At 46.6% G+C, this 14,149-nt stretch overlaps 3 protein-coding genes across 3 annotated transcripts in view; all 3 read right to left on the bottom strand.

The window, feature by feature from the left end:
• The window catches only part of SSU72 (SSU72 homolog, RNA polymerase II CTD phosphatase), a 36,785-nt gene extending 36,133 nt beyond the window's left edge, over positions 1 to 652 (bottom strand). Inside the window, exon 1 of the mRNA XM_058161003.1 lies at positions 320 to 652. Coding sequence (XP_058016986.1) covers positions 320 to 399 — 80 coding nt within the window. The 5' untranslated portion in view covers positions 400 to 652. The remainder of the gene's footprint in view (positions 1 to 319) is intronic.
• Positions 653 to 3,073: 2,421 nt separating this feature from the next.
• Positions 3,074 to 4,174, bottom strand: LOC131187191 (actin-related protein T2-like). Its single transcript, XM_058161431.1, has one exon. It carries the CDS (start codon positions 4,172 to 4,174, stop codon positions 3,074 to 3,076), a length of 1,101 nt encoding a protein of 366 aa, XP_058017414.1.
• A 5,905-nt stretch (positions 4,175 to 10,079) lies between these two features.
• Positions 10,080 to 14,149, bottom strand: FNDC10 (fibronectin type III domain containing 10). The gene has a single exon (XM_058161432.1). The coding sequence runs from the start codon at positions 13,885 to 13,887 to the stop codon at positions 13,204 to 13,206; it is 684 nt and encodes a 227-aa protein (XP_058017415.1). The 5' UTR covers positions 13,888 to 14,149; the 3' UTR covers positions 10,080 to 13,203.

The raw sequence follows: 14,149 nt of genomic DNA, 5'->3' as shown, positions 1-14,149 counted from the left end.
ATTATTAGAATTCTTAATAAATACACAATTCCAATAAACGTTCTTAGGGGTAGCAGGCCGAGGGAGGAGGCTGCAAATATTCGGGGTTATGACTCAACACTCCACCCCCTCCATTGCTGGCTGCTTTTTTAAAAAATAAAAATAAAGAGAAATTCTTCCTCCTCCTGCCGACCCAAGGGAGAAGGAATTCCCCTCACCCCAAGTCTTTTTTTTTAAATGGCGTCGTATTTTTATGGGAGAAGCCGGTGACGACGATCAGAGGGCCTCTCTCCCTGCCCGAGGTTGTCGAAAGGCGGCAGGCAGGCAGGCCTGGCGTTACCTGAGGATATTGTGGGCCTCCATGCTGCGGTTTTGGTTACTGGAGCAAACCACAGCCACCCGGAGCGGCGAGGAGGGCATGGCTGGCTGGCTGGCGGGGCGCTCCTCTCCCCCCCCACCGACCGGCAAGAGAGGCAGAGAGAGTAGGGGCTGGGGAGGGGTGGGGGGGGCCGACCGAAGGCCCGCGGCGACGCTCCCGGCGGCGGGGAAAGACGCGGCTGCTCCTCCCGGCGGCGACGACGGCGGCGGCGGCGGCGGCGGCTTCCTCCTTCACTCTCTCTTTCCCTCACGAACAAAATGGCGGCCGCGCAGAGCGGAAAAGGCGGGGCCCGGCGACGTGTCGGGCCCTTCCGCCGTCCCTTTCACTTCCGCCAAACCATAGAGGGGAAGGGGGCAGAACGGCCCCTCTCGTTTCGTTGGTTATACTTCCGTGAAGTAAAAGTATATGTTGGGTTTCTTTTGTGGTGGTGGTTGTTTTTTATCCCCCCCTCCCTCCCTCCCTCTCCTCAGCCTGGTCTGTGAGGAGAAACAACTCCCCTGTACTCGCCTCTCTAGAAGCCGTTTCCGGCGCTCCATGAAAGGAAAAAAGGCCCGAAGGCGGGGAAACAGCGCCGCCCTAACGGCTGTCGTAACACCACGCCGTGGATTTATCCGTTTTTAACCGCCGTCCGTTTCGCTCAAGGCATCCTGGGATTTGTAGGCGAGCGTCGCGAGTTCGGCCCGAAGCGGCCTTTGCGCCGCCCGGAGGAAAATACATTTCCCGTGACCCTTTGCGATTACCTCAGGGGAAAACGCAAGACATGGAGTCCTGAAAAGCGGGGGAGAAGATTCCTGACAGGCTTTCGTTTTCAAACCAGGGCCTTCCAGAGGAGCGGGGACTACACCGCCCATGCTTGGCTAGGTATTCCCAGAGTTATGGTCTCACGGGTCAGCCTTGAAGCTGACTCCGCTTCAATACAGTGAGGCTGCATTCACACAAGACGCTGATCCCAGTCATGAAAAATCAACCCACTTTCTCCTTTTGGACAATGAACTTGGCCTGTCCACTAACCCAGATTTATATTGGGTACATCATGTTAAACTATGGGAGTGGTGCGGGGGGGAGGCCTAGAGGTGGAGCTCTCGGCCTCACAATCCGTGAGTTCGATCCTAGGTGGAGGCAGATATTTCTCTCTCTGGTTACAATGAGGAATATACATCTGCTGAACAAAACTCTGCCCTGGCGACAGGAAAGGCATCCGGCCAGTAAAACACCGTTCAGTTGCCCAAGCCTCTACCCCGCAAAGGGATTACAGAGTCTTTAAAAGAAAGATGATCGTGTTAAACCATAAAACTCAAATTCAATCTTGGCCAAGACTAGCATGTTGTGTGAATGCCATTGTTAAAGAGTTAATATTGAATATCTTGTTTCTATACACCGCCTCTAAACCAACTAACTGACCAAGCACACTTGAGCTTAATGTGTGGCGTCGACCTTCATGGTTAGTTTAGGGGACTGGCTTGGACAAGCTATGTTTTTAAATGCAACATGGTTTATTCCATGAGGACAACACAACTGCTACTGTGTTCCCCCCCAAATAAAATCAGGTGTTATATTAATTTTTGCTCCAAAAAATAAGCATTATGGCTTATTTTCCAGTTAGGTCTTATTTTGGGGGGAAATACAGTGCTAAACCCCTTTATTATTTTTGGGGTAGGGCTTCTATTACAAGCATCCTGAAAAATCATGCTAGGACTTATTTTCCGGTTGGATCTTGTTTTCGGGGAAACAAGATAGGTTGTAACGTGGCTGGCAAACCTGGACAATATAGGTTGGTGTGCACCTAGAAAAAAATGGGCTTCTTTCCCAAACTTTTCCAGCAACATCACTTTCCAAGATTTGTTAAAATTTAGGCCCAAGCGCATCCTTAGAGAGATTTAACTGCAGTGCCTGTAATATAACTTTACCAGCCCTTCAACTATAAAATCCTCCACTTGAAAAATTGCAAAAGGAAAAAAAAAAGGTTTTAAAAATGTCAGGGTTAAGAATACATTAAATTGACCTTCTCCTTTCCTATCTTACGAATTTTTTATTTTCCTCTTGGTAGGAAAAAAAATAGAAAAGCTGGGAGAAGCCTGAAAAAAAAAATTCTAATACTCTGGACCCCTTTCTCAAATAATAAATGAAAGCTACCCCTCTTTTGAAATAAGACTAAAAGGTAAAGATAAAGATTCCCCTCGCACATATGTGCTAGTCGTTCCCGACTCTAGGGGGTGGTGCTCATCTCCGTTTCAAAGCCAAAGAGCCAGCGCTGTCCAAAGATGTCCCTGTGGTCATGTGGATGGCATGACTCAATGCCAAGACGCACAGAACACTGTTCCTTTCCCACTAAAGGTGGTCCCTGTTTTTCTACTTGCATTTTTCACGTGCTTTCGAACTGTTAGGTTGGCAGAAGCTGGGAGAAGTAACGGGAGCTCACCCTGTTACGCGGCACTAGGGATTCGAACCGCTGAACTGCCGACCTTTTGATCGACAAGCTCAGCGTCTTAGCCATAGAGCCACCGCGTCCCTCAACAAACAAGCCTAAACAGATGTAAATAATCCAAATATGAAGACCTTGTCCCAAACCAAAAGACCTGTTTCTCCACAGACTCCCTTCGTGCACTTTTAATCATTATAACAGTCTCCCAAATCAGCTTTTAAAATTTTGCTTTTGGTTTCATTAAACACTGTTTCCCTACGTTTTCATCAGCAGAATTTGACATCCCGGCTTTTCTAAAAACACTTCCGGTGAATCCCAGCCACCCCAAATTCTTTGTAGTCCTCCTGGGTAAACCACATTGGTTGAAAAGATACCAAGTTACTAATAATTGATGCGCCCACCCAAGCTGCGCAGGACCTTTCCGGGGGCGTTATGATCCGTATGGGAACCCCGTTTGGGACGTGATGTTCAATCTCTTTAAAGATTCTTTCATCCAAACCCCTGAAAAGAGACGACCCTCCTGAGAGGACCACGTTCCCATATAAAGGAGCCCAAATGTCCCTGTCGCACTTCCGGATACTCCTGGTGATCATGGTATGGATGCCTGGTGCCTCAACACCGACGGTCTTGGGTGTAAAAAGGATTTCTGGCGCTTGGCAGAGATCCAGATGGATTTTGACGGTATTCCCATCGGGCATCTTCACGGTCTCTTCCACTTTTTTCTGAGCTTCTCGTTTGGGATCCAAAGCCACATAGCAAAAATTCTCTTTGATGAGCCTCAACATGGTTTTCTTGCCTCGGGTCACTAAACCAGGGTTGTTCTCCAGCAGGAGATTGGCAAAGTAGTCAGTCACGTCCCTTCCTGCCAGAGGGAGCCTGGATACCCCATGAGGTAAGCAGTATCCGTCATAAATTGGGACAGCATGGGTTACTCCATCTCCGCTGTCCAGCACCAAACCAGTGGTACGAGCCGAGGTATACAAAGCTAGAGTAGCTTGGATCGCGAGGTACAAAGCCGGAACTTTAAAGCTTTCAAACATGAGCTCTGTCATTTTTTCCCGATTCTTCAGCGGATTCCTGGGGGGCTCTGAAAGAAACGCAGGCCTCGTGCTGGGCTTCACTTTAAGTTCGTACCTGTAGATGTATCTCAGCAGCTTCTCCATATCATCCCAAGAGGAAATAATCCCACGTTGGACAGGATAATTCAGCAAGGCCCCTTTCTTGGCCAGGGCTCCGCCCCCAATATAGATTTCCTCCGGTTTCTCTCTGAAATGACCAACAACGGATGGGACGATGGATTTCGGTTCAGTCTCGCCAGAAATCCCAGCTTTGCAAGACCCAGATCCATTGTCAATGATTACAGCTGGGGTTTGTAAGACTTCAACATTCAACATGGCTCTGCCGTTGAAAGAGCCCAAATGCTAGGATTTTTAGATCTGGGTGGGTTTTTTTTTCTTCAGAATGACAACTAATGAAACATTCTCAGGGATTTGACATCACAAACGGACAGCTTCTGCCCCAGTTTACTCCTTTAAACAAACAGGTTTGCAGGCTCCTCTGAAGCTTTGGACCATGGCTATTTTTGGCATCAGCTGAAGCTAATAGGAGCTGATCCAGAACCTCTAGAGGGCAGCAGGTTGCCTAGCTCTGACTTAAATTATCATTCTCTCAAAGAATCCTGGAAATAGTAGTAGTGAGGTGGAATTTAACAACCTTGACAGTGCTTTCCTGTCTTCTTAAATTTTAATGTCTTCTTTCATCGTAGTACAATAAAGGTAGAGAATTTAAAAAAATCTTTTCTGAACACCCTTAGCTCCATTCAGGCATTTTCTCCTAAACAGATTCTGACTCATTTACTTTGCAAACAGACAAAAAAAAATTTAGCCGTGCTTCAGAGGTGGAGTTGAAAGATACATTGACGTCCATAAACAGCACATTCCATCCCTGTGCTTTGCAGCAACCGAAAATAAATGGATCTATTTGTTGAATATCAAATGCTGAAGATCATTAATACAGTATAGCTCAGAGTTTGGGGGCTATTGAATGTAGTCAGGAACCACCATGGAAAATCCCAAAGATGTTGCAACTCATTTATGAACGGATCCAAGAAGAGAAAAGATTTTTTTCTCTCTCCTTTAATAAATTTGGTCAGCTTGTGGTTGACTGAGTGGTAGATTTAATAAGGCTGAAGTGGAATGCAAATATTTCACCTTCTAGGCAAGGAGATCAGTGTTAGCCTAATGAAAGGTTTCCATCAAATACTGACAAGCTCTCATGAGCCAATTATGGAAGGAGAATTTCTCTCTCTGCAGAATCTTGGCATGAGAAAAGAAGAAGTAAACCAGAGGTGGTATTCAGCCAGTTCAGGTGAATTGGTAGCGGAAATCGCGGGTGCGCCACCCACTTGCCCTGGCTCTATGATGTCCTATTTAGGCACATTTTTGAAGCCTAAAGGCGCATGCGTGAAGGCCGGGTGCATATGTAGAGTTGGCGTACACTCACATTTTTGGTGCTGGCCAAACCGGTAAATTATGTGAATCCCATCTCTGAAGTAAATCAGTAACCTATAAAATTCCGTGGCCAAAATCGGATTCAAATCTAGGTTTCTCCAGTCCTGATCCACCATCCCAACTTCTATGGTGCTCTTTTGAGACTTCTCATCTCTAATTTCCCCCGTTAGCAGATCCTGAGAATAGCAGATCTTGACCCCGCTAGATGGCAGTCAAAGGTTGCAAATATTGGAATCCTCCGAGCAGAAAAAAAAAGGGAAAGGGTTAAACAAATACAACGGATGGATTCCTTCCAGCTAAGGTTGTCAATTGGCCGGTGAAGAAATAGGACTGGTCACTTCTTTTGCATTTCAAAGGAAGGCAAAAATGCACAAATCAGTCCCTGTAAAACTTTTAGTAACACTGAGGCTCTCTGGCAGATCCCTGCATAGCACGGGATCTGATCCTAGTAGCTTTCTTCAAAAAATAAAATAAAAAAATAAAGCTCACTAGTTAGAATGGACAGCCGTAACCAAATGTGGGCAAAGTTGAGCAGCCTCCCTTTGGAATGAAAAGAATTCTGCTCTATTCTGTGCTTTGTAAGGCAGAAGCTAAATCTTGCACCGTTTATCCGACACATACCCTACTTAAAAGTTTTAATTATTAGCTTTGGGAAATATAGGTAGTTTAGGATTAAAAAATGCTCCCTTCAAGGATTGGTTTCTGAAGGAGGGATTAGTTGAGAAGTAACTACCAGATTTTTATTGTGGTGGATGTACTACAGGTAGCCCTTGACTTATGATCCCAATTCAGCCCAGAATTTATGTTGCTAAGTAAGAAATGTGTTAAGTGAGTTTTGTCCCATTTTACAACTTTTCGTGCCACGTTTGTCGTTAAATCCGTAACATGGTTGTTAAGTGAATCTGGTTTCCCCATTGACATTGCTTGTCAGAAGGCCGCAAAAGGGGATCACTTGACCCCTTGGACATTGCAAACGTCATAAGTTTGAAAAATGGTCGTGAGTCTTTTTTTTCCCCAGTCCCGTTGTAACTTTGAATGGCCACTAAACGAACTGTTGTAACTCGAGGACTAATTGTACTGCTTTCAAGCCGCATCTTTAGGCCGAACAGCTGTATTTGTAAAAATGATCATTGCTTTGGCACTGAGTCATAGCAAATCGTAGCAAAACAAAGATGGGGTTAGCTTTTGGCAATTCCAATTATGGCACAAAGGTGCAAAGAGAAGCTGTAAATAAATTTTTGACTCTGTTCCATTTGCCAAAAGGAGCTATGATTGGCAGGGAAAGGGCAGGAGCAGTGGCACAGGAAGGATGTGTCAGCTTTTACCTGAAGAGGGTCTGCTTCTTCGAGATCAGTTTTTATTTGTTGCTCAAGCAACTGTTAGGGTTCCAAATGTAATAACCCCAAAACAATCAAAACCCTGAGGCCTAGAGTTTCCTCAAAGGGTAATTTGTCACATATGTCCTAATTGTTTCCGACTCTAGCGGGCGGTGCTCATCTCCGTTTCAAAACCGAAAAGCCAGCACTGTCTGAAGACTTCTCCATGGTCATGTGGCTGGCATGACTCAACGCCAAAGGCGCACGGAACGCTGTTCCCTTCCCACCAAAGGTGGTCCCTATTTTCCTACTTGCATTTTTTTAACATGCTTTCGAACTGCTAGGTTGGCAGAAGCTGGGACAAGGAACGGGAGCTCACTGCATTACGCGGCACTAGGGATTTCAACTGCTAAACCGCCGACCTTTCGTCGATAAGCTCAGCATCTTAGCCACTGAGCCACCACATTTCCTATCTCTACTTCCCCCCTTATGTTCCCACAGCTCCACCCGGCTTCGCTGTGGCAGCCCTGAAGATGCTCCCAAAAATGACTTCAGGGCTGACAGGCTGCCCCCCCTCAATTGAGAAGGACCTCCTGCAAGAGAAAATCCCAATCAACCTCCCCTTTCCTCTCCCCCTACAGGTGGTCCTTTGGGTTTATGAGGATGACTGCAACATTTGGACCTCCTGCTGGTAGCAGCTGCACAGCTTGGGCACCAGAGCTATCCATGGTGCTTATTTCTCTCTCTGACCGAAGCCTTTGCAACACAATCTGTCTGCCTTCCTTCATTTAAGCCTTCTTTATTCTTCCTTGACCTTGCCTTGCTGTAACTTAAGTTTCTCTCTCGGATGGCAACTTTGCTCAGCTGAGTAAAGTTTACCCAGAAAAGAAGAAGTTAAAAGTCTTAGGCTGAATCCATCTTCATGTTGAGATTTTTAATGGGCTTTCTTTTTTTTTTTTTGTGGGTGGGGATATTTTTCAGTAGTACTCAGATGCCCACTTTCATTTTAATAAGCTGCCACACCTTAGGAAAAAACTATGACCGTTATTAGTGTAAATCAAGATTATCTGGTGGAAGAAGGGAAAGGCAACGTAGCAAGACTGCCTCCATCTGTATGTAGCAGTGAAGGAATTCACCAAAAAGGACTGAGCGGTGCAACAAAATGAGCATTTTGCATAATATTTGATTATTATTTTTTTACACAACTATGCTGCTAACAATGAAGTCCCAAATCTAAACTAAGGAATGCTTCAGAAGAATTCCCTCCCTCCCACAATACACACTCACGATGGTGGTGAGGATTAAGCAGGACTCCTGATCAGCACTATTAGCAGGCCTCCCAGAGAGAGCAGAGCTGGATTAGCCTACTTTGAAATCAAGGTAATAATAAGATACATATATCTTCTTAAAAAGAGTGGAGTTGAAATCATTCTGACCAGAGTCTAAAATTGTACACCGCCGCACTCTGCCAACGATTCAGTTCGATCTCTCCTTGTTCTCAGATGCATTGCCTTCCTCTAAATCCACCCCCCGTGCACACAACTACCTTTTTTGTGTTTTTATCCTTCCCTTTCCTCTGTCTGAATTGGCAATTAGGACGGGGGGGCGCGCGATTGTGTGCCTTTATTTACAGCTCTTTGAGAAAGCTGTCCGGTGCAGTTGCATTTCTATTCCTGCCTCACACGTGCTCGTCATCCGATTTAAAAATAGACCTCTGTTCCCATCCTGTTTTCTATTTGTCAATATGGCGAGGAAGGTGCTTTCATCCTCTTCCCCCTGGCTCTTCCCCTCCCCCCCCATTTTTAAGGAAAAAACCCTCTTCATTTGGAGAGAAGGGGAGGGAGGGAGGGAAGGAGAGAGAGAGAGAGAAGTTATTTACAGTCACTTAGGTAGTCCAGAAGAGAGAGAGAAAAGAGTGAATAAAGATTTTTTTTTTTTTGCTTAAAATTCTTTGCCGGTAGTAGTTGTTTTTAAATATATTAAGCTCCTTGCTAGAGGAAATCTGTATCAATCATGCAGGGGGCGCTGTATATTTTGAGGGACGGCATAGATTGGGAAGCTGGTCTGTTGAACAGGAAGCTGGTCTGGTGAACAGGGAGCTCTCTCTGTCCAATAGCTGCCAATTTCTGATTTGCTTCCTTGGTAAATTACTGCCTTTATTCCCCTTCCCAGCACCTTCTGCCTGTGAACAGAAAGACATAAATAGACCCCACTCTCCCCAGGACTATGCATCTAACAAATTCTGATTTCTCCTCCTTGCGTCCAGGTCCCGTCCTTTACTTATTCGGCAGCATAAAATATTGGTTTCAAACACAAGTTTCAAACACAAAGAGAAATTCATCTCTATCAAGTTGAAGATCAAGTTTGGATGACCAGCCTTTTTCCTTGAGGGGCTAGCTGTCAACGTGCGTGGAGGTGCACCTGGAAACCTCATCAGGTGTTATCTCTGCTACCTTTTGAGCAACGTGCTGTATAGTCCAAGGACCATAATTCTTTGGAGCAGTGAACAAATTTCTTGCTCTTTTGGAAGTGGGAGGAACAGAATTCCAAAGTTGGGCTAAAGACAAGGCCATGTTAAACTAGAGGAACCGAGTTCAAGAAAATGTTCTGACCTAGGCTTCCCAAGAGCATAAAGCAGACTCCTTGTCCTGACAAAAACCCCTTTTTATTAAGAATTCCTCTCATTCACATCCAGCAAAGTTTTTCAAGGGAGAATTTACAATCTCAGACCTTATTTGGCTTGGAGAGCTGCCAGGCCGATATCTTCAAAACTTGGCAAGGAGTCTCTGAGAGTCATGAAGCAAACTAATTGTCTCCTGCAAACTCCCCTCCTCTTTCGCTTCTCTTTATTCCCTGTGGGAGGGGCCATTCACCGTCCAACTGTGGCCTTACTCCTGAGTCGACCCTTGTTCCTTAGCTGCTCCCTTCTCCTGGCAGCTCTGCGCATGCACACACTGTGAACAGGCTCCAGCTGTTCTTCTACCCCACTGATGTCCAACTCCGAAGGCAGCTGACAACTGTCTGACGGCCGTGGCCCCATCTCTGCCTCTGATGCAGAGCACTCATCAGAGCCTTCCCCAGACTCCAGGACTGGCCCATGTTTCTCCCCAATCTTCTCAATGTTTGAGTCTGCCACCAACTCTGCTGGTCACTGGCGAGCCATAATAGAAAAAGATGGAAGCTCAAATACCAGTCTGCACACGGGAGCAGGAAGTAGATCTATATCTTTCCTAAAGTTAAGACTACAACCTGAGATGATGGCCTCCAGCACAAGCTGACCTAATACACAGCCACAATTTGTTCTATTATTGTTATTACAAATGTTACTTGAGCAACATCCATATTGATGCGTCTTGAGCCCCATCTTTTGTAAACTCGGGGTTGTGGTTTAATAATTGTACCGAGGCACGTGCAAAAACAAGCATTAAAAAAGCTGACCCATACTCTGTTTTTAATCCACTTTTATTTGTTTCTTGATGGAGAGGCCTGGGAGCAAGTGAACGTCTTTTCCTTTACATAGCTCTCAACCCATTCTTTTGTGTTGCACGGTGACAAAGAAAAACTTTGCTCCTCAAAGGCATTTATTTTAAAAAAAAAACCAATTAGCAACCATAATAAAAACAAATAACACATTTGTTGGGGTGCCTTAGTTTCCACTAGGAACGCAAGGAGAAAGAATCAGTGGACATCAAATCTAAAAATGCACAAACTCGCCTAGTGAAAGCGATTACAGTAATGAAGGTGTTTGGTTATCCTGTAGATCAATAACTGGGAAGAGCAGGGGACAAGATTGAGCCTGAAGGCACAGAATTATGATTGACATAGCCTGGCTACATTGGAGCTATCACAGAAGCAGTGGGGGTAGAGCAGAGAAGGACAATCTGACACAAGTGTTGTAGGATTTACTTCTTAGAATTCAAAGCTGTGGCATAATCTCAGTTTTCAGAGCCCTTAAACATCCTGCATAGCAGCCAGCTGAAAGACTAGTAGTTCTATCCGGTGCTTCTAACATTTAACTTGGCATTTGGGCTTTTTATTTTTTTTTCTCCTCCCCTGCTCATCTTGTTTTTCTCCCAGGTTTGTAAAACTAGCTGGTAGAAACTGCATTTTTAAAAAATATTAATCATTCTGTCAGTCTTTTGTCTGGAGACAGAATAAAAAGGCTATAGAATGAATCAGTGCTTTTTAAACACACACACACAAAACAAGCATCACTCCTACTATTTGGCCCTTTGCTTCCGGCAGTAGACTAACATCTTGGGTTGGTCCTGATTTTTAATTTTCTTTCTTTTCAGTTTTGAACTTGGATGTCAAAACAGAGGGGCCGTAATGGAAGTCAAAGCAAGAAACTGCCTACAATGGTGAAATGTTGTCATCTTCAGCTGGAAACCCACTTTGTCATTCGTTACAAAGTTAATCATCTTCTTTCACGGTAACAGTTTCTCGTTTTATATATATATATTTATATTTATTTGGAAGATCAAGTAGTTGGTCTGCGATTTTATAAAAATGTTCTAAAAGCTATCCCCAGCTGAAAACCGAAGTTACAGCTAGAGTTCTGGATTCCCAAAACTGCTTAACCATAAATTATTAAATAAACCACAGTAGGTTGGATCTGCATACTAGGGTATTAGTCAGGATTGTCGATAAGGGAATTATATTAAACCTGCTCAGATTAAAGCCAAAGAGGAATGTTAATAATGTCATTTTCACAGGTTTTTAATTGCTTATATTTTCTTTTCTTTTTTTTTTCTGTTACTCATCTGAGGTTCCTGATGGTAGAAAAACTGGGATATAAGTTAATAAATGCATTTGTTTGTTACAACTGAAATTGACCAGACTTGTAATTGCCACTTTTATGCAATAAGCGTATTTTGCTCAGTATTTATGTTCCAGGTTGATTAATATTTCACAGTATATTCAATTCCACACCCACAAGCACATAAACAGGTATCCAAGCATACTTAACTAAATGGTCACTACTGCAACCGAATATACACTAACCTGGGAGTAAACTCATTGAATAATGAGGTTTACTTCTGAGTAGGCGTGCACAAGATTGCATAGTAGGCACCTCAAGAGAATGGATTTAAACTATTTCAACGCAAAGTCGACCAATGATCCAGGGGGAAACGGATGTTATTCGCATCAACAACAGCAACATCTAAGCACGTGTTTCTAAGTACCCATCATCCTCTCTAAACCAGCTCTCAAAACATTTCAAATATATATATATATAAAAGCTCTCTGACACGGAGTCGAAAGTAAGAAATTCAATATCTTTGTCTAGTCAGCCTGAAACTTAATTTAAAAAAAAAAAAAAGGTTAAAGAGAAAGTGGAGCATTTACTGAAAGGTTTGAAGGCAAGATAATTGGAGAAACACAAAGAAACTGGGGGCAATTGCTACATATAGCTGCAGCCCAAGGAATGGTCTGTTTTCCCTGGCATGGATAAATCTACATCCAGATCCCGAAATGGAGGTTCCGGATTGATTCAAATTCCGATGAAGGCTTTTCAAATGCATGTGGCTGGGACAGTTTGAAGACAGTTTCTTCTCTGCACCGCAGCAGCTTCTGGGTCTGAGCCCGGCAATCGCCGCACGGCAAAATTTGCACTCGTACTATGGGACATTTGGCACGCTGCTCTTATTCCCAACGGATCCTCGCAAGGTGGAAACTGCTTATATATAATCCAACCATCAGCTGAAAACCACTTCACCTCTGGATCAACTCCAGCACAACTTTCAAGAGAAGTCATTCCCCCAAGAGCCCCCCACGCCAGGTGACCGACCGCCAGGTAACTGTGGAGGACCAGGTGAAGAGCCGGCTGTAAGTCAGAAAGCAGCCCTCGTCCGTCCCCTTCAGTCTAAGACAGTCTAGAATTTTCTCATCGCTCAACAACAACAAAAAAGGGCAAATATGAAATCTCCTACTTCAGCTCAACTCCCCCGGCAACAGGATGGATGCGTCCAGGCCAAGTTTTGTTGAGCCGTGCTACAAAAATAGTTTGCTGTTGCCGTCTTCCTGGAGCCTGTGAGATCTCCTGGTGGTCTTCCATCCACCAGGATGGGCTCGGTCCAGACTACCAAGCTGAAAGCCCAAAAAGCGACTCTGCAGGTGTGTGTGTGTGTTTGTGTGTGTTAATGGAAGAAACTCTTCGGGGAGAAAAAAAAAGTCATCTTGAACTCCTGAAGTTGTGGGAGCTTCATCCCTGGAGGCTTTCAAGAAGAGACTGGACTGCCATCTGTCAGAAATGGTGTAGGGTCTCCTCCTTGGGCGGGGGTTGGACTAGATGACCTACAAGGGTCCTTCCGACTCTTTGTTAATCTGTAAACACTCCAGCTTCTCTCCAAACTACGGCTCCCAGAATGCCTCAGCCCCCCAGACGCGCTTTTAGCAGCGGCCGGGACTTGCGGGACTTGTAGTCCCGGCACCAGCTGGAAGGGCTGGAAATCCCGCTGCCCCGAGTGGCAGAAGGAAGGTCCGCTGGGCCGTTGGGAGCTTGCCTTCCGTAGGGCTTTCCTCCAGATCCGACAGGCGGGGATGAGATCCCTCCAGATCCGATAGCCGGGGATGTTGGGGGGGGGGTGGAGGGGCTCAGTTGCCCCGCTTGGCCGAGGCGGGCGTGAGGTTTTCGGTCAGGTAAGCCACCAGGAGGCAGATGAGAACCAGCATGACGCAGATGGAGCCCCCGACGGCCGTCATGGCGATGACGATGTCCCGCATGCCGGCCGGCTCCACGGTGAACTCCACGCACTCGGCCGGCTCGGCCCCGCTGCGGTTGGCGTCGGCGAAGAGGGGCTGCAGGCAGAGGCGGTAGCGGACGCTGCCGTGCGGGTCGGCCAGCAAGTAATCCCGGCAGGCGGTGCCCAGCCGCACGCTGTCGCACTGGAAACGCGTGTAGGCGCCTTCCCACGAGCAGGAGAGGGCGAAGCCGCGCAGGGGAGGCAGGCGATCGGCCGGCCAGGCCCACTGCAGCAAGACGCTGCCGTTGCGGAGCACGTTGGCCAGCAAGGCGCGTCCGGGCGAGCGATGAGCCGTGCAGCGCTCCGGTGCGCACTGGAAGCCCCGCGCCGGGCTGCGGAAGCAAAGCCGTCCCGGCCCGCCTTCGCTCAGCACCTTGTAAGGGCACCACGGCTCCCCGACGACGCCTCCTCCACCTCCTCCCGACTCTTCCCCGGCTAGTTTGCGCGCCTTCGGGTCGGTTCCCCAAAAGCCCGGGCAAAGCAGGGCCACCAAAAGGCAGGAAGCCAACATTTCTAGCCGGGTCGGGGCATGCATGGATGAATCGATGGATGGATGGATGGATAGGCAAGGCTGGATCGAGGTTTCTCTTAGCGCGGCGCGGCCGCCCCCTGCAAGCCGGCGCGGCAGCAGGCTGGGGCGATCGCCGACCGCCCTCGCCTTAGCCGGCCAAACGGCCGAGACATTTTTTTCAAAGTGGCCGCTTGGAAGGCGGCGCGGCACCTTCCTTGCACCCCTCCGCCCGGGGAGGGCGGGCCAACTCCGCCCCTGACCAGCCGCTTCCCTGCCTCCCGGCGCC

The sequence above is a fragment of the Ahaetulla prasina genome, chromosome 18, assembly GCF_028640845.1.
Source record: "Ahaetulla prasina isolate Xishuangbanna chromosome 18, ASM2864084v1, whole genome shotgun sequence".
NCBI classification, from domain to species: Eukaryota; Metazoa; Chordata; class Lepidosauria; order Squamata; family Colubridae; genus Ahaetulla; species Ahaetulla prasina.
This window is presented reverse-complemented; position numbering and strand designations above follow the sequence as displayed.

What these genes read in the sequence shown, in the direction of transcription:
- FNDC10 (XM_058161432.1), bottom strand. Translation starts at nt 13,887, where the DNA reads ATGCATGCCCCGACCCGGCTAGAAATGTTGGCTTCCTGCCTTTTGGTG.
- LOC131187191 (XM_058161431.1), bottom strand. Translation starts at nt 4,174, where the DNA reads ATGTTGAATGTTGAAGTCTTACAAACCCCAGCTGTAATCATTGACAAT.